Below are 25955 nucleotides of genomic sequence, written 5' to 3' on the forward strand. Positions count from 1 at the left end.
TTATTTAAGAAATTTGTTTAGCATCCATCCACATATTTACACATAGCCAAGCAAATTTACAGGCCAGTAAGCATTTAAATGTTTTGCATACTCTGTGTAAACAATAAATAATACTAAATAGATACACATGAAAGACTGCAAGACTATGGAGTGGAAAACGGAATTGGAACAAGTTATGGATGACATAAAACCATTGAAAGAAGCCGAAGTCTGCAGCCTGCTGTCACTAATTATAATGTCTGAGTTTAAACAGCACAGCACTGTATGATCTCTGCTTCAGATCCATCCATAAAACAGACATCTGCAATGTCAACTGTCTAAACCAGGGCTGTTTTATTGTTTTAACCGACACTCTTTCAACTTGGCACCGGGCTGGATTTCTTAAAAATAATTTGCCCGCAGTCATTCAGTAGTTGTTGCTAAGAAATGTCACCAATCACTGAGGCGTCTTGATGATCCTAAGTGAAAACAGTGTTGAAAGAACTGTGTATACACGCATTAACATTTACAGCACTGAAGAACTTGAATTATAAATTTATACTCATGCTTTCTGGGAAGTTGGTCAATTTCACTTTGATGGTTTATTGCCGTTGCCGCTATGGGGTATCTCTTCCCTTACCCACAAGTGAAATGCTTAGCAGCAGGAACTAGATTTACAGGGTAATATTGCCTTCTAGTAATAATGCACATTTGCAGCTGTATCTGGCTTACTTTTAACACAAGTTACTCATTTTTCATGAAAGGAAAAGATGAAGGTGTGAAAAATAGTTGAAAACATAGTCAGATTGTGCATTTTCTTGTTGTTTTTTATAGGAATCACCAGGATGCTCAGGCAATCAGGTGAGTATACCACCAGATCATTTCATCTCATATGTGATAATGTCAACAAAGTGCTTTAAGCAAGCTGGTTCAGTGGTTGATGCCACCATATCTGAAGTTTCCGTTGTGTAATCTTTTACATTACAGTGCTGAATTCAAATAAATGTCACACTATGTTCATTATTTCTATAGAAACCAACCAAAAAAACTGAGCACATGCAATAAATATCACTGCACTGTAACCAGTAGCACCTTTCACCGGCTAAATAGTGCTTTTTCTTCCACTTGCCTGTGTTAATCATTAGCTAGCCTGTCTATGTAATGTGGCCCAGACAGTATTTTAATTAGACTTGCTGGCTGGCTGAGCCTTTGTGCTCAGCTAGACCAAACCAGAGCCAAGCAGAGAGACTGGGCCCGTGTTGACCCGCCTGTTTTCTTTACTGGGTGCCCTGCCAACATCATGGGCGAGGAACGGGGCTGGACAGGGGCCTTGGGGACCGTGGGGACCCAGACTGGGACGCTGAAAAGAGGCAGGGAGGGAGCAGGGTTGTGGAGTTGATAAGCTGCCATTGTGGAGCTCTAGTGGTTAGAACTAAACTGGTCATTGTTTGATTTAGTCAGTGTCCAGCTTATCGCTCCACTTATCTGTCTGGCCCCACCCGAGTCCCCGTCTGTGAGAATCTCTCAATGGATCGGCTGCACTTTCACTCTGTTTCTATTGCAATCTTGTTTCTGCACTCCGCTCTCCTTTTCTCCTTTTCCTGTGGACCACGGCCTTCACCGAAAACATTCAGAATGACGGAGCAGATTAACCAGATTGTGAATAAACCCCTGTCTTGTTTTCATACCCAATAAGCCCGTTAATGTCTTCTTCAGTGATGTGAAGTTGCTGTTAAAAGTGGCTCTGGGTAGAATCTATTCCTCTCACTTCTCTCCACTCCCTCTCTCTGGATATCTCTGTTTCCACGTTGGACAATGTCAAACAAACTCGATGATGGAACACAAGAGAGGTTGAATGCCTTTTGCTTGAATTGGAATGGTCATTCTGTTCTTGGACGAAGATTTGCCTCTCCATTCTTTATCACAATAGAGGCTCGGTGGTTTGGAGGAGAGGCACGTCAAACTCTGCTGACAGCCTGACTGCAGGTCAAGACCCTGCTACACATGATGTTCTGTGCTGTTGTTTTTGCCTGCACCAGCAGCCAGCTGGCTAGACTGTTGAAACAGAGTACTGCAATTTCAGCTTCTTGTTATGTTGTTTCTCTTATACATTTTCTTTTCCTCCTAGCTGGTCTGTGACAATTATTTCAAACAATTGCTACATGTTTGATTGATTTATTGAACCTGTATTAATACTGTACACTGTCACAAAAAGTGTTTTTGCATCCTTTTCTAAAGTTCATTCAGAACTGCAGCGCCTTTGCTGTACTGTAGCAAGTATGCTCTTGAAATGCCATTAAATGCATGATGAATGTGTTTATTTCTTATATTCTTAAGTCTCATTTTTACCCCCTTTCTTCTGTTTTTCTCCCTTCCCCTTCTGGTTTAATTTTCATGGCTTCAGGCCCTCCTCAACATTCTTGGTCATCTTTCACTCTGAGCTGTCCTGGCTCTCCAGGTACCTTTCAGTTTTTTCAGTTTTCTCACCCCTTCGTATCTCTGCCTTAAATCATAACACAATGCTGTGTGTCTCATATTGTAATGAAATCTTACAATGAAATCTTACATCATACATTTTCCGATCAACCCACGAGGTACTTTTATTACTGTGTGACGCATACTAGAACTCACAGACGCCAAACTGTGTTGTGGTAAAGTGTCCGTGCGTTGTTGCGAGTTATTATGCATTTGATACCGCAGTGTGTGACATCTTCACACTCTACAGCCACTCACAACTTTAAAACCTTTAAAAAAAAAAACAACACCCTTTCACTCGACCCATTTAAAAACATCCCTTTTGTATTAGTTAACTGTGTATAAAATTGTATCTGGAAATGTAGTTGCTGTCCTATCACACTCCCCTCACCCCTACCCGGTCATGGCAGATGGCTCCGCCCCTCCCTGAGCCTGGTTCTGCCGGAGGTTTCTTCCTGTTAAAAGGGAGTTTTTCCTTCCCACTGACACCATGTGCTTGCTCATAGGTGGTTGTCTGATTCTTTTCTCTCTATTTTTCCGGATATAAAGCACCTTGAGTCGTCTTTTGTTGGGATTTTGTACAATAGAAATAAAACTGAAATGAATTAAATTGAATTGAAATGTTATATTTCTGTCGTTGCAGTGAAGAGGAGTCCTAATAACAGCACGTCCATCGATATCTCCCGAGCCAACAGCTTAACCGATGAGCTAGACGACATGAGCGAGGATATTCCACTGCCTGTGGTAACTGACAAAACTCAGTAAGTCCCAGAGAGCTTCGCCTCCTTCTTTTCTTAAGGCCCCATTTTCTTCCCATCCATCACCCAGCTCTGACCTTTATTCACTGATCTATAATATACTGATTTTCCTATTGGTCATTCAACTGAAAGGCCTTTTGTCAAAACAGAGAGCCCCTCTAGCTGCTTTCTAAATGTATTTGTTTTTTTCCCAACTCCCTTGAGGGTTAAAGAGACTCAACGGCCATATCAGGTACGTAGTGGTGTAAAGGGGATTATCCCTTTAGTCTTGTGAGAAATGTCAAAGAGATCCTTCTCAGCTGATTACATAACACGTTATGGAGCAGCCGGCTTGTGGTCACATGCCCTCAGCAGAAGAGAATTCACTGATGTTGTTTGCTGGTCCAATGTGTGTCCAAGTGTTCAAAAGCGGGAAGGTTTTGCACAGATATATCAGTAGGGTGTGTTCTAAATAAGTCTTAAATAAGTGAGGCATCATTACCTCCAGATTGGTGTTTACCTGCTGCATTGAGAAGTAATACAGAGTCCCTAAAGACTAAACTCTGAAGGCTGGAGGCTTAAAAGATTATGGGCGGTAAAAAGGTTGATTCCTACTTTAACCTTCTAGGACCTGGCGTCCACATATGTGGACATCACATTTTGGGTTATTTAGACCAAAATACTCAATTTTGCTCTACAAGGGCCCGATATCCACTTACGAGGACATTATACTGCCACTGTACTATTGAAAATTTAAACGAATATCCTCATATGTGGCTCTCATTTTTCTTAGAAACAAAAAATAGGTTAAATAAAAAGAAATCTGATAATTCTTTGTTTTTACATTCATCAGGTCCCAATCAGCCCAAATATCAAAGAGAAATTGAAAATGCATGCCGTGGAAGAGTTCGGGTCTTAGGAGGCTAAATATGTAGACAGGCCAAAGTGTGCATTTCTCAAAGTGAGCGCCAGCATTTCTTAATGCAGAATTAAGAGCTTGTGTACTGTAAACATGTAGTAATTTTAATTGTACTGCACTGAGGCACTTGTATGGTTTTGTCCTTGGAGTGAAAACCCCCCCCAGCTTCAAGTGTCTTAGGGCGTTTTCACACCTACAGTTTGTTTACTGTGGTCCAAATCAGTTGATGATTTGAGTTGTCGAGTTGTAGCGTCCTTCTGCGGTTTGGTTTCTTTTCACAGAGAAAACACCAAGTGAACCAAAATGTGACAATGTCACCATGCAAGAACTTTCATTGGGTGTTTTGGCCAACTAAAGTAAGTACAGGAAGAAGGTGCTGTGTTCTGCACCATGTGGAAAATGTAGAGAATTTACTCCTGGCTACAGGAAGGCGATTGGCTCAGATTTTCACTGTACACCTGGTAGTTGGGTTGAAACTAAATCCCAATCTCAACATAAAGGAACTCTGGAGTTCATTTGGAACCGGACCGCCTCAAAAGGGTGTTGGCGAGGTTGCTTTGCTTCTTACACAAGTGCTGTTGCCCTTTTTACATCTGCACAAACAAACCACATCATGGTTGGAAAATGAAGTTCCATCTAATGAACTAAATACCTCAGATGTGAAAATGCTCTAAGTAAGGTGTTGGACAACCACGTGTCACAAGAACAGCTTCACTGACTCTTGGCAGTGATTTTCCAAGTCTCTGATTTGTAGTTTGAAGGTGTTGGTGGAGAGTATTGTCATCCAGAATCTGCTGTTAAGTGTTCAATTTGGTTGAGATGGTGATGGGTTAGTGCTGTTATTGTTATTCTGGAAGAAACCGGAATAGGTTCTGAATAGGCGTTCTTCAGTCTGCTATGGCTCTGCGAAACACATCCATCACTCACTGCCATATCTGGTTTGCCTGCTTTTTTTGTTCTCCTTTCTCTGCTCTCTGGAAACCTAAAAGCTTTGTGCACTTCTGTGAAGAATACAGAATCACTTCCATGGTAGATGGAAACCATACAACAATATCCATCAAGTTCTAATTCGAGTTCAACATATCTGAGACGTAATAAAATCCTCTTCACCCACAGTTGAAGCCAATTCTGGTTCTTAATTGAACTTTAACAAAACCAATTTCAATAGCAGGTTGCACAAGAATGCTTCCACTCTTTCTCTTGCAGGCTTTTCCCCTCCTTGTTTGTGGCATTGGTCCAGGATTGTTCCTCCATAAAGCACTTGAATTCCACTGACTCTCCTGCTGTTTTTCTTCATCTCTTTCCTTTCTTTTCTTTGTTTTTCTTTTCTTAACCTCGTCATCCCTCCATGCCCCCCTGATCTTATCTGCTGGTCAGAGGGACGCTGTGGAAAATGTAAGATTTTGCAAGTATAGTCTCCGAAACTAACTAAACCCCTATTTATCATTTGATGTGTTTGCCACTCCTGTAAAAATGTGATTACGTAAAACATATATTTTTATGATAAAAGTACTGATTTACCTTTATCTGGAACTCTTGGAACAGAAAAGAGCTCTTCTTGTTAGTACATGCTGTGTTGATTGTTCATTGCTGTTGTCTAGTGTAGAATAGATTGACACCATTATTATATGATCAGTGGAAACAAGACAGGTGTGCCCATGTATAGTGACAGGCTGAGTGCTAACTACAGATACCATATTAATTAACTGTTAAAATGACGCACTCTGAATCCAAAGAGCTTTTACAGAAGTGTTCAGGTGTATGTTTAAAAAAAACCCAGAATATGCAAAGAAACTTTATTTATAACTTACATGAACTTAATCTTGCCTGTTTTTTTGCAATTATCTATTGTAACACATAGGGAACATTATGGTATACTATACAGATAAGTACAACATTATTAGCCTCACTATAAAATTTCAAGTTTGTGTCAAAACATTTTAAAGGTACTTGATGATGTGTTTTAACTTTGTAATGCTCAAAACTTGTAAAATCAAAGAAGTTAATCACTAGAATCCTGCACAAGAATGGACTGAGACCAAGAAAAACTCAAGAAGCACAGACACCTTTAAGCCACACTGAAGTATGCTGAGGACAACTTGGACTGGAAGTGCATCCTTTGATCAGATGAGACAAAACTAGAGCTCTTTGGCCACAGACACGCTGCTTATGTTTGGAGAAATAAGGGAAAGGCCTACAACCACAAGAACTCCATCCCCACGGTGAAACAGTGCTGGGAATATTAAGCCGTGGGGACACTTCAGTATGTCTGGAACTAGGAATATCAACAAGGTAGAAGGAATAATGAGGACAGAAGGTTGTGTGAAGACTTTAAAAGAAAACCTCAAGCAGCAAAACTCAGTCTGAGTCATCGCTTTGTTTTCCAACACCACCACGACAACTCAAAACATACGTCGCTCCTGGTGATGAACCACCTCCAGTCGTCCAGTGCGAAAGTTATTCTGGATGTTTTTCAGACATAGTTTAATGTACTTTGGACACAAAAACTAAATTAAGCATCCCAATAGCCAAACTAGTATGTTTGTAAAAGCTTTGTTAAAAACTTCTTGCTATTTAACTGCACTTGGGAAATACTTAAATGAATCTGATAAAAATCTGGACTTCCTTAGTGACAGCTATGTTTATCTGCGTCTGTTTATCTTCCACATGCTCCTTTTTTTTGCCTTACGTGTGTTTGTGCGTGACAGGGCTGCTGTGCCTGTAACTTTCAGCTGTAACAGCCAAGCTCATATTTGGGCCTCGCTGGGCACTCCCATAGCAGCGGGTTTGTTTTGCCCCTGGTGTCACGCCACCAAGGACAGCACTGTCATTTGCCATCCTTATCTGGATTTCTGCAGCTACTAGATCCACCCTTTCTGCCCTGGGCGACTTGCGTGCGCCCACGCTATATCAGTTTTCTGTTACTTTATATTCTGAAATGTTTTGGACTTCCTTCCACAGCTTCCAGCTGTAATGTGAGTTTGACTCTTTCTGTAGCGACGGTTGCCACTTGTTCATTCATTCTACATTTCTGGTATCTCTATCGCTTTAATTTTTCAGCAACAGCAGCGGCTGGAACATTCCACTGTTTGTTTGGCTTCACTAAAGCAGATTACCCCCAAAATGTGCATGCATGTATGTTTATTCACATGTGAGTGAGAGAGAGACATCAATACAGCTGGCTGTGATGTCTCTGGGCTTCTGAAGAGGAAGTGGTGCGGGGCAGCGTCCGCACGCAATCATGTCTTTGTTCCTCTGAACCCCAGACATGCACAAGCTCGCTGTTGTTACGTCACTGTTGTTTGCCCTGTTTGTTTCAAAGCGTCTCACTGTGATTCTTTTATAGGTTCCATGAAATAAGTTTTTTTTTTTTTTTTTTAAAGGAACACAAAGTGAAGAACCGCAGACATTAAATGCACTTGTTTCACAGTCATCAATGTAACTCTTCCTTTTTTTAAAAAACATGTCCTTTGCTCTTTGTTTACCTATCCTCCTGCAAATGAGACTTGGTTTTGGTACGATTCAAGCAAACACTTGTTTCCGTGGATTGTGTACACGCATGTGAGAACCTAGTGGCTTAGTGGTTTTGATGTGATACTGTGCGCTGTGTGTGTACTCACGTACTGTCGCGCACTCTGATTTTGTAAATTTGTGAGATTTAGTGGTTGGCTGTTTAATGAAATCATAACAAACCCCAGCAGGGCTGCTGATCCTAAACCCAACCCCGCAGCAGATTGACATTTACCCTCTTGGAGAATGAGTAAATGTTTCCAAGTACACTTCTTAGCCCCTAAACAGAGGAAGGCCTTGTTTAGCTGATTGCAGTGATTGTGTCCTCTCTCCCCCTGGTTTCTGCTCTAATTTACTTGTTTCTTTCTGTTCTCCTTGACTCTTTCCAGCCTCTCCGTGTACCCAATAACTCCCCTAGTTGCAGTGCCAGATCTAGAATCTGTGTCGTCTTGTGACCTGAGGCTGTCACCCCTTTTCCCTTCCGGGTGTGGCCTCCTACTCCTTTCAGACCTGTAAAAGTCAGCATGGGCCACCTGCAGGCAGATCTTAATTAGTTCCCCTCTCACAAACTAAGACGAGAGAAACAATGAAAAAAAAAAAAAAAGCCACTGCAGCACCACAGGAGGCTTTGAAGGCACAGATGCACATGCATCACGGCCTGCTCTCTTCAAGTAGGGGCCTCTCGCTCCTTAGGAACCAGCGTCTTTTGTGCAGCTCTCCGAACAAATTGACTTTTTGTCCGTGTGGCCTCAGTATCCCAGTCTTGTCTACTGTACTCTGACTACTGTACTATTGACGGCATGATTTCCAACATATGGTACTCAGTCAAGAGGGGAAAAATCTCCAATGCATTGCTGTCTGTCATGGGAGTCTTTTTAAACACTGAGTAATGTCACTTGCCCCCCCCCCCCTTGCTTCAAAACATGTGTAGGCCAGGTAGTTTTATGGGTCCTTATGTAAGATTCAACAGTGAATCTAATGTTAAAATACCCAGTAAATCCTCTTAAAATTTTGTGGCCTTTCTGCCAAGTATTATAATGACAAATTAGACTAAGCGAGAGCCCTGCTTTGGGCACATGCGCGAAACACACACACGCACACAGACAAATGGACGAGGTAAGATCAGCCTCCTGCCCTGCTACAAGAAAAGCTGCCTGAGTACTGCTGCTTTATGACTAGATAGAAAAAAAAAAAATGAGAAAGAAAAGAACTAATTGTGCCTGGCTTCTTGACTCTTTGCCAGTTTCTAGAGCCTACAAAAGACAGAAAATAGTCTTGGAGCAGTAAAGCAGCCACACACTGATTCATATCCTCTGGATAACAGAGCTGTATGGAAGCATATTCAGTATTTAATCTTATTACAGACTGGCTTATTATATGGATGCTGACCTCCACACGCATTTACTCATTTGGACGATTCGAAATGCTTTAATTCTTCTCAGTGAGCCAAAAAACATTGCACCATAAATGCTGCAGCTATGCTGGCATTAGAGAACAATAGAAGTTTAAATTGGCTTCCTTTTTACAGGCATGGTTTTAGCTGGGTGTCTTGTGGTGTAATTGCTGCAGTGTTCATAACTCTTTTGTCAAATTTTTTTTTCACAGATTCTAATTATCCGCGTGCATGCCGTGTCTGCTTTTGGTAAACGGAGTCACGCAACTTGTGGGTAAACTTCCAGCTTACTGGATGCACCAGAGAAACGTTACACTGACTCCAATCCAGTCTCTACTGACTCTACACTGACTGACCTTCAGCATCTTTCCTGTAGTGCAACAGGAAAAATAGCATTTCAGCTGAAAACACATTAAAAATGCAACGTCCAGATGAAGACTATCCACTTTCTGGGTGATTTAGCATGCATCAAAACAAGTTAGATGATCCTTCTCCTCTTTAGCTCAGAGTATGCAGTGTCTGTGTTTTCCAAAAAGAATTTCAAATTTAAATTTGATCCATTTTTTCACTTTGCCTCAGTCCATTTTTAATGAGCTTTAGATGACAGCGTTCCTGAATCATGCTACCATATGGCTTCTTTGCATGATAGAGTTTCAGACTGTATTTGCAGATGGCATAGTCAACTGTGTTCACATACAGTAATTTCAAGAAGAGTCCAAGCAGTGATTTCCATGACAGTATCACACCTGTTTTTAATGCAGTGCTGCCCGAGGGCCCAAAGCTCACGGGTATCCAATGCTGATTTTCGGCCTTTTCCTTTGCACACAGAGATTTTTGCAGATTGACTGAATCTTTTGATGATAATATGTGTTGTAGATAACAAGGTATTCAGAGCCTTTCCAATATTATGTTGAAGAATGTTTTTCTGGAGTTGTTCTAGAATTTGTAGACATGGTCTTTTGCAGATTGGGCAACCTCTGTCCAATTTTACTTCTCAAAAAATCTGCCTCTTTAAGATGAAGATTTTACTGACCTGCTGCCAGTTAACATAATCAGTGCCAAAATGTTCCTCAAGTTGTTGTTTTTCTTATAATTTAACACCGCTCACTTTTCCAGGCTTTTGTCACCCTCAAGATGCTCAAGGTGCTGTGTTTACAGTGTTCTGTCATGAATAAAATATGGTTTGAGGAGATTTGCAAATCATTTCATTCTAATTTTATTTACAATTTAAACAGTGTCCCAAGTTTTTTGGAATCGTGGTTAAGGCAGCAAAAAAAAGGTCCTAGTTCTTTCTTCTGCACGGCATTACACTAAGATGTTACGAGTCATTTATGAAGTAAACACAGAGCAATTGTTCACATATTTCTTAGCTACAAATGCTTCTGCGTGGTGAAAATCTGATAGCTGAGAAAACTCAAAAGCAGAATGCAAAAACAAAGCTCCATTTTGGATAGATGTAACTTCTTTTTTTATTAGAAGTAGCTTTGAGGCTTCCTCTTTTTTTTTAGCATGAGATTAATTTTGGTAGCAGGAGAGCACTATGCAGAACCTGAAAGCTCTTGTTACATGCCAAAAGCATGTAACACAATTACAAAAGTTGGCAAACCTGCACAAAGCGAAGCATGACCTTTTTGCCTACATAGTTTTTTGCTTTTATTAGACAGTTGATAATAAAGAGTCAAACAAGGAGAAAGAACCATATTGAGATCATGGACCGTTTTAATGCTTTCACATAGTGAATGAAATGATAAGTCTGCTTTTGCTCTACTGCCAAATAATGAGCAAATTCTTCCTCCAAGGCCAAAAGGAGAATCTGAAGGCCTTGTTTTATGATGTGCAGGTCACACACAGAGCAATAAAGAGAACTTTCAGGGACTAAATTAAAGAGTGTATTTAGTTTGGCTTTACACTAGCCATCCTGCATTAATGAAGGCACCTCATGCTGCTCTTATTAGGGATGAATGTTTACTCCCCCTCAGTGGTGTTGGTGATTCTAGGACAGTTTTATGGTGAGGGGACCATCAACAACTAAGCGAATGGCCCTCTTTATGGCCTCTTACCGCAGGTTGTGAAAATCCAGCGAGTCAGCAGGCAAGTACTGCATAAATAACCCATCCAGACAAAATTTTAAACAAAAAAACAAGATTTGCTCATCAGCACAATGTCTAACTGTGACATCCAGATTATTTCCAGGTCCGTATGAAGTGGCTTTAAAAGATATGCGTGCCACTTTCGACCCCATTAGCGTTAATGAAATCTGCAATCTGGAGCGCAGACAGAGGTGGACTGAACCAAGCAAATCACGCAATGCTGTTTTTGGAGGTATCCCGGTGTGGTGCAGGGTTCAGGCTACAGTTAATAGCATTTGAAGCTGCAGCCAGACTTCACTGAAACGATCAGATTTTTTGTAAAAATAAATTAATGTGCAAAACAAAAGAGAAAGTGTGTGGATGTTTCATATCTCTTATATGAGGATTATTTTATTGATTACTGCCCAAAATGTTTTAAAAAATGCAACATTCTCACTTATTTCTGGTGACCATAAAACTGTGTGGGGGAAAAACAGTCAGTGGAGATGCTTGTGTTTGCAGGTCTCATCTGCCTCAGGGCCATGTTTAAAATCCTAGGAATCAGCTGTACACGCTCTGCCCTGCACTCCTTAATTATACCATCAGTTTCTCTTCATTTCCACTGCAAAGACACAATTCCCAAAGAAGAAGGGAAAAAAAGCAGATCATGGAAAAGGAAAATGACCTCAGGAAATTTCTGTTTTCACAGCCTGATTCACCGAGCAGCTCCGTGACGTCACGGCTGCCGATCCTTTTGTTTAGGGACAAGAAAATATTGAGAAAAAAGAAAGAAAGAAAAATGTTTGTTTTCATTAGACCAGAGCGCTGTTAACAATTACACACCCGTGAGGACAAAGGTAATGACAATTTGTGTTTTTGTTAGCTGCCCTCATAATTTAATTGTTTCCATCCAGAATGTCGTTTGACCATTTGGTTCTAGTTAATGATGTTTGTGCTAATGGGCTGTAATGCATGCTAACGTTCAGGCTGAATATACATTATAAACTAATGAAACCAACATAATTACCTAAAATTGAATTATTAGGAAGCCTAATAATGGAAGTCAAGATAAGGTAGCTTGGGGATATTTTTTTCCCACTTGAGCACAGCCATTAACAAACTGAAGATAAACTCCAGATGGTTTGGAACGGTGCATTTATTTTTTAATTATTCCCAAACAAGGTTACTTTATGAAGAAGAAGAAGAAGAAAAAAAAATCACATTATGGACCAAAACAGAAAAAAACCCCAAAGCCAATAATAATTTTAATAAAGATGTCAAAACACTGTAACTAAATCATGTGATTAATGGCACCGCACAGCTGGTGTGGTAAAAATAGCAAAACAGTCTGTAAAATTACTTGGAAAAACCTCCCAGCAAAGACCAAAAGTATAAAACCTAAGAACAAAAAAAGAAAATGTGTGGCAGAAATAGGGGGTTATTTGTTTTACCTCCACTTTACTTTTAATTTCACGCTGTAGATTAGACATAGAGGGGGTTGGGGGGGTTGGGGGGCGTTACTTTATAGTAACCAGGAGTAACTAACCTACTGCGTTAGTTGTATTAATATGCCACAAAAAGGATGAACTACACTGCATTTATGTTTTTTTTCTTTGTGTGTTTTGTTCCATATATCTTAGTTGCAAAGCAGGTCCTCATACTTGGTGTGCGACTGTGTGTTTAGTTTGCCCGGCAGACTTCACAGCAGTCTTTGCACTAATCCTGACAGCTTCCACTTTAACTGTAGTGAAATCAAAGTAAGGCCCAACCCAGTCCCTACTTGGAGGACTCTGTGCAGATGCTTGGCTGTGTGCTCGAGGCGCGCCTCCCTCTCCTCTCGCATTAGAAGCACCTGTATAAATACGATCTCTCGTCTTCTGCGTGTGTGTTTCGCTTCGTGTTCTTGTCCCCTACGCCTCCCACCGCCACTACCACCACCACCCCTTCCTCAGTACAGGGCTCAGTTTCTTCTTTGCTCTCGTTAATAAAAACAGTAATCTGCAGCAGCACCTGAGTGACCTGTTTGTACAGCCAGTCCCGTTGCCTTGCGAAGCTCTTTGGCTACTGTTTTTTTTTTTTTTTTTTTTTTTTTGCTCAGCTCTCCTACTCTCAGGTTTTCAAATAGACCAGTCCTGCTATTTGATGTGGGCTCGAGGAAGGGGGTGGGGGTTTATTCAGGTGTGGTGAGTCTGACGACCGATGCTGCCACCACCCTGCCTCTGATGTTGTGTCCATCGGCAGCCAGGTGCTGGAGCTCCATCAGAGAGGCCACTGTTCCGAACCTGCGGATGAATAGAGGGCCCATTGATGGCGCTCGTCTGTGGGGCGCTGCGGTTTCTCCCCTCTTACACGCACAAGCAGGGGTAGATGGTGGACCAGGGCGTTTACCTGCTGGAGAGAAAAGGGGCTGACCAAAGGGGAGCTGCAACATTCTGGCCTAGCTTTTGGCCGCTGTGGAACTTGTAATATGGTTCATGTGTCCACATGTCCCGATGTGTTTGAGAGGGTATTCACTCCCACTCTGGGCGAGTGCCTGTCCCACCTGTTTGAATAAGACTCACTCTGTTTGAACCAGAGGTTGAATGTGGATGTGTCCTGACATCATGTCAAGGATACATCCACTGAATATAAGGTTGGAGGGTTTGGGTGTAGTTCGATTAATAATACTTCCCTTTAGAGTGAAATATTTCTGGCCACATTATTATGTACACATTGCTATTTCCAGGTTGGAGCCCCTTCTGCCTTAATTCTTCATGCCACATTCCTTAGAGCTTTTGGTCCTTGTTGACATGACAGAGTCACACAGTTGCTGCACATCCACGATGTGATTCTACTATTCCATCTCATCCCAGAGGTGCTGTATCATCTCATCCCACGGTCAGCAACAATACTCAGGTAGGCTAGTGTTAATGTGATGCTTAGGTACATTAACATGGTAGTACTGTTACACATTGTCTATTCTACTGCTTTAGTCCAAGGTAGTTCTAGGTTTAACATGTGCATTCAGAAATGCTCCTCTACTCCTTCCATGATTGTAACGAGTTACTGTTGCCTTCATATCAGCTTAAAGCAGTCTTGCCGTCCTTCTCAGACTTCTGACACCAACAACACATTTTTGCCCACAGAACTGCTGCTCGTTGGGCATTTTCCCTTTTCCTGATCATACTGTTTAAACACCAGTGATGGCTATGTGTGGAAAATCCCTGTAGTTTATGAAATACTCTCACGGGTTTGTCCGGTAGCAACTGCCATTCTACATACAAAGTCACTTAAAAACCTTTCTTCCCCACTATTGATTTAAAAATCAGCAGGTTGCTTTAAACAGGTTACAACCCTAAAGCATTGAGTTGCTGCCACGCGACTCACTCACTCATGTGGAGATTTTTTTAAGATTACAGAGAAATATGGAAGTTTTCATATGAATTTCACTGCAATAAAAATTCAGCAGATAACTGAAGGTGTAATTGTCCATATTGACTGTTGTGTTCTGTGAATTGGGTTTTAAATGACATTTTTTTTTTGTGGTATAAAAACGTCTTAGAAACTCTCTTCTTATACTTGTTGCTGAATAGCATGAGAAAAAGCAACGATTCACGGTTACCTGACCACAAATATGTTTTTCCTTTTTTTTGAGAACGGGTAGCTTATACTTCCTGGTAGTTCAACTTAGCAGAATTTATGTGAATTCTCTGAAAGAAAAAATCTGTCTTCAGTTGAAATCCACTCCTAAGAACGTTTCTTTATCACACTGACCACTGTGACATCACGCCCTGAAATTAGTTGCCCGAGTATCGCTTCTATCATGACACCATCGAGGGAACTTTGCGCTTTGCAAGATTTATAGGAGGCACGGTTTCACAACCTCACACACTTGCAGCTGTTCCACTGAGAAGTTTTGCCTTTTCTTCTTAGAGAAACCCAACCACAGTGCTTTTCTGGTTGCGTTTCTCACTAAGTGTGGCGTTAGAAGTTTATTTTACATGGCAGTACGAGGAAAAAGGTAAGCCATTTTGAGGATTAAAGTGAAAAAAGAGAGAAAAAACTGACTTTCTTGTTGCTGTATATTATATAATCCTTGTATCAGCAATAAAGAAGCAGTCAGCAGGTTATCGGTCAAAGACTTAAAATATCTCTGGGAACAGATGTTTTAAATTAGTGGAAAGAAAGAAAAGTTGTAAATCATGAAAAAGTGGGACCAGGTAAGCCTTGGTGATGTGTCGCCCAAACCCCTCCATGCACCTTTATTTTTTTCCACTGTTGTTAATAGGAGCTATATAGAGCCCAGTTCTTAATTAAAGGCCCCCCAAGGGGCTGTAGCAGTAAATGAGACTAATAACCTTCCAAATAAGTCCCTGCTAGTGCTGAAAGGCTGGTCTCTTTATACTGCAAGTGTATATGTGCTATAAAGCTTTTTTTCCAGCACACTAAAGCAATTTTATAGCTCTGTTTTATTATTTTCTTTTAAAGCCCGTCAGAAGAACAGGGGAGAAAGTCAGCGAGGGTATCTGTGGATCAAAAATAGTGCAGTGCAGTGCAGTGCCACTGGTTCAGGTTTGACCCCTGAAAAGTGGTAAATTCACAAAATTTACATGCAATACCCTACACTAATGTGTTATTCACTGCCTTATTTAGGGTTATGAAGATGTGTTAACATAGTTATGCAGCATAATTAGATACAATTTGAGATGTAATTCAATTTTTTCATACTTTCTACTGAATGAGTGTTTGTATGATACTAGATGGATAATGTTTTCAGCTTGTGTGTGTCTGTGAATGCACTTGAATATTTTAAATAAACCATAAACCCCCCAAAACAAAATGTAAAAAAAAAATTCTAATTAATTTACTGGTCATTATTGTCGGGTTTTAAAGTTATGTGGTGTACACAGCTCGAACACTGATATAAAAATGAAACAAGAAGACGTTTCTAAGCATAGATTAGAAATGAGATTAGCATAAATGTGGGTAGTGTGATCTGATCAGAGATCATTTGATGGTGACAGATGATAAAGTTCATCAGTGAGCTGAAAAACATCAACACGCGCTGGCGTTTGTCAAAGTAGGTTATTATGGTAAGGCTTTGTGGACCGTTATGGGTGCGTCTCAAAACATACTCGTGGTAATCAAACACTAAACAGATCTGTAAGATAGACCGGGGGTTGTTTTGGGAACAATTTGGATGTAATTACTAATAAAGTCAGGATTTAGTTTAGCCAGGACTTTACAAATAAATTACAGAAATACTACGAGTAATACAGTATTAAATGCAATAATTCCTCAAAACATATAAAAATATTTTACATTTTTTTAATTTATTTTTTTAAATTTCTTGATTAATTTTTTTAACTTAGTGTTTAAATAATCAAGGCCTTTTCCTAAATTGTAGAACGAACAATACCCAAAATGTGTAACTTTTAAATTGAGACTGTAAAAGAAGCGCACACTGCTGCACTTTATATTTATTTTAGAATAGTCCTACAGAAAATGCAGCATCTTACTGTAATATAATGACACATAAAATAAAGTATGTACCTGTACCTGGCAAATAGCATCTTATTTAAATTAAATTACATCTTAATAGGAGATTCACATCTTGGATGTGCAGCCAACAAATCTGATAATCAAAGCCTGTGACCTGATTAACAGTGTTTTAAGAAAAGGTTTGTATTTTTTAAAGGCATGTGTATAATTTTTTTTTTTTTCCCCATGTGGAATAAAAATCCCAAGGGAAAGAAAACTGAGTATCTCGGCAGAGCAAACAAGAAAAAAAAAAACCCAAATGTGAGCAGTACAGAGGCGAGTGGAGGATGGGAGCCATGATTCGGGGAGGTAAATAAATTCCTCTCATTGACCAGCAGGCTGTACTGTAGCGACATCACTCCTCCTTGGATGGTCTGGCCTACGGTCTCGGAGCTCTTTCTGTGTTTTGATGTTTTCGTGTAGATTTAACAATTTCATCCTCCGAGAGTGAGGAAGAACGGAGGGGACAGGTTTGAGCTCAAGTGGAAACCTCCACGTTTTTTAGGGGTTTGGTGTCTGCAGTCGGGTGTGGCCCCCAAACCACCACATTAACACCACCAACCGCCATCATTGCTATTACCATGGTCATGTCCCACCACCGCCCCTCCCTCCTTTTTTCTTGTTTTCGAGCAGGAGAAACAGATAAAAGTGCAGATTGACAAAACCACGGTTTCCTTACTTTATCAGAGCTGTGCCATTCTCTCTGCAGTCCAGTACTGCTCAGTTTGTTTGTTTGTTTTCCCCTCTTCAGACATTGTGCTACGGTTTCCCTGTGAACAATAGGTATGGTCTGCCAGTTCCAAAAGAGTTGATAACGGGTACTTTTATCTCCGTTGTAGCAAAGCACGGATCAAAAATAATGTGCTATCTGTTTGGATGTACAAAGTGTGTCCTGTGCATTTCTCTGAATCTGCAAGCTCTGCTTGGTGTGTCACTCTAGTATTTACATAACATTGTTTTTCTTTTTCCAGACTGTAGTTCAAGTCACACATATGCTCTCCTCCCCTCTCCCTACTGTCTCTCTTACTCTCTTTCCTTCTGCCTGTTTCTGTCACATTTTCTCTCTTGGCCTCAGTACAAGTACTAGCAGTTGTCAGTTTCAGGAAATGCACTGCTCTCTTTTGGGAAGTGAGGTATCTGCCTTTGGGCTGGTTGTTTTTTTTCTTTTTCTCTTTTCTTTTTTCCCCTCTTTTTCATAATTTGTAACTTTTATCGTCTGCTTTACGGGAAGCGGAGTTCCTCCGTGCACACAGAACTGCTCACTCAGTTCTCCCTTGGTGTTGTTTTATGACTGTACGCAGGCTGATACACACTGCCCGTCTTTGCAGATATGCATTTAAATGAATGAATAGCTAGGGAGATTGGATGCAAAGCGGCCCTTTTATTGCTTTATTACTCTGTGTGCGAACAGTGAGAGGTTGTAAGTGTGTCCGTGTGTGTGTAAACTCTTGCTGCACACGTGCTCACGAACACATGTACACACAGCTTAGCTCACATCGTGATTCTCTCCTAGCGACCCAAACGCATTTACACTGAAGTGTAAAAGCAAAGGGCCCGTATTGTTGTCACTCATTAACGACATTAGCCTGCTGTCTGTCCACCCACTCGCCCACCTGTGCACCTAAACAACACACATACACAGAAACACAAACACCTCATTGTATTAGATTAACAACCCACGGAACCAGGCGCACGTGATGTGCTGATCAGAGCCGTTAAAAGTGTGTGTGGAGAAAAACTGTGAAAACAAAGCTCTATGTTTTGGGGTAGGGGAGGCGTTGAGAGTGTGTGTGTGTGTGTGTGTGTGTTTTTCTGCACAGGAGTGAGAAGAGCCGCTCTAGTCCAAACAGGATATTGTATACAGGAGCACAGATTCTTCTGCAGGCCCTTTGGGTTCATGACGTCGATGACAAGTGAGCAGGCAGCACACCCACTGCCCCAGCACAGTCACACAAACACACACAGACACACACGCACACCTCATAACTGCCTCAACAGGCTGCATTGCTTTCTGTGACGGGACCAATATCATTGGACTCAGTGACAGTTTCCTGAGGAGAGATTTGGATCATAAAAATTATTTATTTAATAATATTGGAACACAAAGGCAAATATAATCACGTGAATCCAAATAACTTAGAGTAAACAAGTTATCTCAAGCTATGTGTTTTAACTCTTTATATCCCTGAATAACTTGGTAAAAGTAATTCAACATTTTGGACATATTGTGAAACTATTGTTCCCTCTCAGGCTTCAACAAGGTCAACAAGTTAGCTTTGAAATTTTCATTGATGAGGCTTTTCTCTTTATGAATGACACCACAGTGGGCATCGGTTCCACCTAAACGATTTATAATATATATTTTTTAACTTCAGTTTAAATGAACAACTGCAGAGATGTATTTTAAAGAATAACTGTAGTCCGGTGTGACCTACAGGTATTTGATGCAACTGATTCAGCGTCGTTTTTAGAGTGGCAGAGGTGAAGGAAAACGTCTGTGCGATGCAGAGGGGTGGGTGAAATTAATTCACGTCGCGTTTGGGACTCACGAGGAAAAGACAAGTGTGTGCCGGTGGGAGGCAGGGGCTCATCTCACGGGGACATCGAGAGCATTAAAACAAGCTGTTTGTCAAGTGGCAGTGCCGGCAGCGTCCGCCCACTTCTCCACATTTGATCTGTAAGACTGCGGAAGCAGACCAACTCGAATGTGTGTGCCACTGCAAGAAATTCCTTTGTGTCACATTCTAGATAAATAGAGAGAGGCATTTTTGTACATCGTAGAAGGGAAAAAAAGCACATTTTGAATATAAACACTGAAGCAGTTAAAGGCACAATGTGTGACTCAGGGCTGACTAAATAATTAGTTTTGGTTTAGCACCAGCAGTTTCCATTTTCTTCCATCCTTCCCTGTGTTTTTGCCCCCCCCCCCTTTCTAGTAGCTCTATAAATTGTTTCAACAAGAGCAGAGAACATTGTTTTTGCTGAAATTTTATTAGTATATATGACTTTATGAGCATAATTTTCACAAATGGCGTTTGTGTTGGTCATTTGTGTTCTGCGAAATCTAAATCAAGTCCTCATTTGTTGTGAAAGAAAACAGGCGTAATGCTGTTATTAATTCTTTATCCAACAAAACTGTTTATGGAACAATCATCAGTGATCATCAGTCTCTTCCACTGTTATCTGGAAAGAGTTTTCATCCACTGTTTAGTGTCTAAGTTGGCCCAGCAAAGTCGGATTATTTAGTCAGTGCAGTTTAGTCGTGCATACGGGTTCATGAGTTAATTCATTTTTTCCAGTATATAAATCGAAGCGTTGAAACAAAAGTCAAGTTTGGTTTTGGACATTTTCAGTGCACCTTTTATACACGCACACACACACACACACACACACACACACACACACACACACACACACACATATATATATATATATGAACATGTTTTTCTATATATAGGGGTTTAAAACAATCACATTAATGTTCAGGGTCTGTGTGACATTCCTCAACCCTGAAGTGAATGCAGAGCCTTTTATCCCCACTCATATGGTGGCTTCTGAGTCACTGTCAACACAGATATGTTTTCTTTTCTTTTCTATTCATCGCAGAGAGGAATGGAGATACAAAACAAGCCCTTCCTCCAGCCCACTTAAAACAACCCGTGACCCTGTCCCCTTAAATCTCAGGTCATTCCTCATGTGTGTACTTTCTTAATTGCCAAGGTTATGACTGATGAAAGATAAACCCATCCCCACTGCCTTTACTGGGAGCAGATTCATACGCACCCCCAAGCAGGGAAAAGCAATAGGAAGCCAGAGTAATAAAAGGCTTTGACATTGATGGGCCTGTTTCCCAAACACTAAGGACCTCGAGTCTGGCTGGAGAGGCCGAGGCTCCATCTTTTTATTGCTGTGTCTGCCGAGAGTCGCCATGCCACTGAGAGGGTCGACGCTCCGGTCTCGGCCCCTTAGTTCCTGTCTGTCTGATTGTCTGTCTAGCTGTCTCTGTTGCCCATTGAGTGTACTGCAGATGTTGGGGTGGAGGTGAAAATGGTGGTGATGGTGGGCCAAGTGGGTGAGGAATTTCTGTGTAAGTCGAAGGCCTTCAGCAAACAACCCCTCTTAGTGTCAAAGCAAATACAGAGGTCTGTTGTGTTGTTAGGAAAGCCCTGTGTCTGCACTTTGGCTAGACATTAATATATTAGTCTAGTGGTATTAACCAGAAAGTGATACAACAGTAGAGCATAATCGCTGTAAGCGCAGGAAAAACGACTGCACTTCATTTACGTATCACTTTGAGAAGATTAAATAAACGTAACCCATTTTTTTCTCTTCAGGTTGCCGCAGAACAACTTCCTAACCCCCCAAACCCTCCCACCCATTCAGCCCCGTTCAGCCCCACACCCGTCCGTCTGCTTGGTTTGCTTTGGCTTTTGACTGGATTAGGTACATGCACAAGGCCGCTACTCATGCCACGGGATTGCTTATGACAGGCCCTTACGCAGACACCTTGACTGCCATGAGCAATTACTTTAAATACACAGGAGAGGGCCAGAACTGGACTGACCTGTGGGAGGGTGAGAAGCGAACGTGAATTGGAGAGGAAAGCGTAACAGCACAGATCTAATTCTAGATTATGTAAAAATGCTTTGTTGTCTTGCTGTTGTTGTTGTTATTTTTTTTCTTAAAGCCTCTCTGTGAACTTCTAAAGTAATCACGAGTGAAGTGGAAACTAAAAAAAACAATGTTTTTTTTTAAACTTGTGATTTGACCTACGGTTCTGTTAAACATCTCTCTTATTTTAAGCTGTCGTTTGCAATTAGATAACCGAAACCGTGGCGTCCGTGTTGCTGAAATCCATCCACGTCTCTGTTCATTGCTACATTTTAGATAGACTTACCCGCCCGTGCATGCTGACAGTGACAGAACTGACAGCAGTCCAGATCCCTCCTCTGCTTGGGCCCGGCCTGCCCATCGATCAGATTTCACGCAGATCTGGACCTGGCTCCGTTTACACACAGCAGGTCTTGTCCCCGCTGCTGCTGTGTTTCTGCTGGCTCTGTTTCACCTCAGAACGAGATGGTGGGCTGTGCTAAAGTGTTTTCATACCACACCCATTCCTCTGTTAGTCCCAGCTGTAGCTATATAAAAAAATAGCTAATGGCAGTTGGATAATCATATAGTTTTAAACAAATATCTTAATAAGTCATATGATCACCTGTCTGTTATTACCCCACCCCAACTCCAATGTTAGCGAAGCACTTGCAAAAGTTTCCTCTAAGCCAGATTGACCCTTTTACCTAATCGAGAGCATGACTTATTATTATTTTTCCCTCCTGCCTGTGTGAGTCTTTGTGTTGCCGTTTCCTTGTGCGTACGGCGACTGCGGGAGAGCGTCTGACGAGAGCACCGGATCTGTGAGAGAATGAAGAAGTGGTGAGGGCCGGAGTTTATGTGAGGTGAACCAAAGCTTTTGCACTCTGCTTTGCTTCACTTCTTTCTCCGCAAACATCTTTCTCTCTAACTCTACCTCTGTGTCTCTTCTCTTTCTGACACACACACACACACACATGGAGTCACACAGTGTAATAAGTAGGAGTGTGTGGAGCTGCTGAGCTGTTCCACATGTGTAGGGTGCGTCAGATCAAATTAGGCCTCGTTGACAAAGGGCCTTTTACACACAGGTGCATGGTGGGTGAGCTGGAGCTGCAGTCAGCCAGAGAATCAGCCCAAAAAGCCAGTCAGTCAACAAACCAGCCGGCCAGTAAGTTAATCAGTCAACCTGCCATTCAGGAAAGTGAAGACTTCGGCTTCACTGCGCTGAATGAGTGTGACTTTGACAGCTTTCTGGCCATAAGGCCATTGCCTTACTTCATCGTTGTCCTTTTTGGAACACCTTTGGAACATCTCCTTGGACGCTAATACGCTTCCCCTTTTTCTGAACCTAACATCAACACATTTGCAGCTCACTCCAATCGCATCCAATCACAATACACAACCCAAATCACGGCAGCGTGCCAACTGACCGTCTCCACGGAATGAAAATGGCAGTTTCCAAATGTTTGGGATTGTGTTTACTTCTCTTTCCCTAAGTTTATTACATTCTCTCTCCAAGTTGTCACTTTTCATACATGAGCATAAATCCTTCAGTGGCACACATACACCCGCGCTGAGCAACCTCCCCGGGTGCTGGTGTAACCATAATGCAGCTGCGGCAGTACAGGCTGAGTTATTATGTTTAATCCGTCTAATTGTTGAATTTCACAGAATGGGACCCAGTGTGCCTTGGAACTAATTCTGTCTGGGCATTCTGTTTAATTCGCCACACTGGGCCCTAAGCTCTTCTGAAGGGAGGCTGCCCCCTCTCTGCTCCTTCCACCCCAACCTTTAAGAATATAAACCCCTTATCTTCTGCGCGCCCTCACCCTCATGCATGACAGAACACTGGGTGACTTGTGCAAGAGAGTGATTTCTCAACAGCCCATAAAACATTCTTCTGACATTTTGGACATCTACTCTAATGAGGCGGGGAGGCTGGGAGCTGAGCGTGAGCAGCGACGGGAGCCCGGCAGCGCCAGCCTCGCCAGCCGACACTTTTTAAACAACAATGGGCGAGGCATGAAACGAATGGAAATTGAGATGCATGTCTTGGTGGTTAAAGAGCGGCATATCGACAGCGTCACGTGTGCAAACAGAATTGCAAAAATACTCGTGTTATTACAACAACAACAAAAAAACACTTCAAAAGTGGGGTGTTTATTTTCAGCTACTTTATCAACACGAAACGTCCAAATTGTTGCGGTCTCACTCGAAAACAATGCTGCTTTAAACGGCTCAGATTGGCGGGGGGTTGATTGGCTCATTGGTTGGTTGCGTGGCAGAACGGTGATAATCCGCGCTCACAAATCCCACGCGTTTAGTCAAATTATTCCAGGCCTTAAGGCTCCCATTGTGATCACTGGCTGTGGTGTGCTGCTGTCTGAGCCCCCCCATGGGGACAACAATGCCACCATTCAGGGCCACTCGCTGCTACAGGCCGGGCAATTTCAGGTGTGAATTGGCTGTGTAGCCAGTGGCTTATATTAAATGACCTAAGGCGTGACCTTGAGGGCTAAGAGAGGACAGGCTAAAATGGTAGCTCTCCAGTTTTGTCAAGATCCGTCATCTCTTTGCTCTGATGGCCTTAAAAACGGACAACAGCTGTTTTATCTTGGGGGAGAAAAAAAAGAATTATAGGGAAACTGATAATATTTGTGAAAACTAAAGAATGATCTCTTCATCCTGATATGCTCTTTTTTATTTTTCCCCTCTCCATTCTGTTCCTGCTAAACCTCTTCTCCGTCCTCCTGCCTTTCCCCAATAATATGCTTTTAATCATATCTCCTTGGCTGGTTTGCTTGCGTGGGTGAGTGCTACATCCAGGCCCTTTGATGGGAATCTGCGATGCACCCAGAAGCCTTTTGAAGTGGCCGGCTGGGGAGCTATGGGGGGGGGCTAGCTATGGGGGCCGTGAGCTTTGATGTGCCAGGGTCTGGAGGGGCCGGCTGCACGCTGCCCTGCACTGATCTGTCAGTAGCACAGCTGCACTCCTCGCTGGGGAGCCCCTGCCTGACCAGTTGGCTCGCTTTCTGACTTACTCACCTAGCTGACTCTATCTACCTACAAAAATAAGAGCTGCACACTTAGATTAGTGCAGTAATTAATATATTGTTTGGGGGTAAACATATCTCCAGAGTTTGTACAAGTCCAAATGCTGCTGCAGAGCATTGAGTTGTTTTTTTTCCTGCTTTTCCCGTTTTATTTTCTGTCAAACAGCTCACAGAGAAAGAAAGAAAGAAAAAACACTTAGCGGACGGCTGTTTTCTGCTCGAAGCCGATGTAAATGCGCCACTGGGAATTTTTGAGTTTGAATTTTGCCAAGTGGAATCTGTTTTCTCTGCAGCTGCACGAAACCATTAAAAAGAGACCATGTGTTCTAACCTGTTAAGTTTCAGTCAAGCTCAACCTTGGCTCAACTCTCCACCTGGAGAGGAGAGCGGTTTTCAAGGCCGAAGCTATTGACACTTAGCTCACCGCGCGGGCTTTCTTTTGCTCCACGAGGACGACGCATTAATTGCATGACAGTGACCAAGAACATTTTTCAATAGCTTTTATATGCAATACAATCCCACGTGTCTTTTTAAGCGCGTTTTATTTTTGTATCATATATTGCTGTACATAATAAAGAGTGTGACATTATGATGGATAGAGTATGAGGGTACAATACTATAGCAACACCCTTTTTTTCAGTCTCTAGTTAGATAAGTGTCTCTCTAGATCAGGGATGTCAAACTCATTTTACATCATGGGCCACGTCCACAGCCCACTTTGATCTTAAGTGGGCCGGACCAGTGAAACTGCTCTTTCTGTCAGTTAAAGGAGTTTAGCTACACATGTAAACCCTGTGGTATTTTAATAAAGAAAAAAAGGAGAAAAAAATCAATTTCTTGTTGAAAAACATTCAATAAGAAAAAAAAGTTAAAAAGTTAAATTTGGGCTAAAATTGGTAGAAATAATTGTGTAATATTACAGAAAAAATCTGTTAGCTCATTGCAAAAACTGTCCTATAATTATTAAATGGAAAAGTTTGGTTATTTGACAAAATGCCTTTTGTTGTTGTTGTTGTTGCTTTTTTTTTTTTTTTTTACTGTGAACCCACTGTAAAACATTTCTATAGCAGATAATAGTGAAAAAACTTCTGTTATGATTATTTTTCTGTTTATCTGTTACTTATTTACTTTGGTGTTGTATAAATTGCCATTGTGGATGTCTGTAGCAAGAGGAAAAGCTGTAAAAATGATGAAAGTACAGTTACACGTCTAAAATTTTGTTGCCCTTTGGTGGATCAGTTCTGGCCCCCGGGCCTTATGTTTGACACTCCTGCTCTTTTTTATTATGTGTTCAATTCTTACTGACCACAGAATTGCATTGAGCACTCACTGACACTAGAAAAGCTGACTAGCCAGCACAGAAGCTAAGTGTGTGATCTAGTGCACACTTATGTTAGAGGCCTGTTGTGATTGTGCATGAAGTAGAACGTTCCATATGAGAAAGCTGCAGATTTCCTCCCTATGTCAGAATTTATAATAAATGTTTTCAGTGTCAGTGCAGTATCACTCAGCATAGTCTCTCTCTTATCCATCATGTCTCTCCTGTTCTCGAGCACTTTTAAAGAGCTTGTGTGTTTGTCTAGCTGTGAAAAGTTGATGACGCATACATTAGGTATGCTTTTTTTGACGGCTATGCTGGACAACACTTGGGAGTTGTCCAGTATAGCCGTACTGTAATTATTCAGTAGTAACTGTGAGAGCATGTTT

The 25955-nt window shown here is 41.6% G+C and overlaps 1 protein-coding gene across 4 annotated transcripts in view; it reads left to right on the plus strand.

Annotated features, from left to right (window-relative positions):
• kcnq1.2 (potassium voltage-gated channel, KQT-like subfamily, member 1.2) overlaps positions 1–25955 on the plus strand; it is a 167752-nt gene that overhangs the window by 32793 nt on the left and 109004 nt on the right. The window contains exons 12-15 of one of the 4 annotated variants that reach the window (XM_084933944.1): positions 814–840; positions 2384–2437; positions 3098–3215; positions 5317–12550. In XM_084933944.1, coding sequence (XP_084790070.1) covers positions 814–840; positions 2384–2437; positions 3098–3215; positions 5317–5443 — 326 coding nt within the window. In that variant the 3' untranslated portion in view covers positions 5444–12550. Of the gene's footprint in view, positions 1–813; positions 841–2383; positions 2438–3097; positions 3216–5316; positions 12551–25955 lie in introns of those variants that run through there. The other 3 variants (XM_084933945.1, XM_084933942.1, XM_084933943.1) reach the window with 3 other exon arrangements.

Source organism: Perissodus microlepis, chromosome 7, assembly GCF_051167445.1.
Source record: "Perissodus microlepis isolate ML-2025 ecotype Zambia chromosome 7, ASM5116744v1, whole genome shotgun sequence".
NCBI lineage: Eukaryota > Metazoa > Chordata > Actinopteri > Cichliformes > Cichlidae > Perissodus > Perissodus microlepis.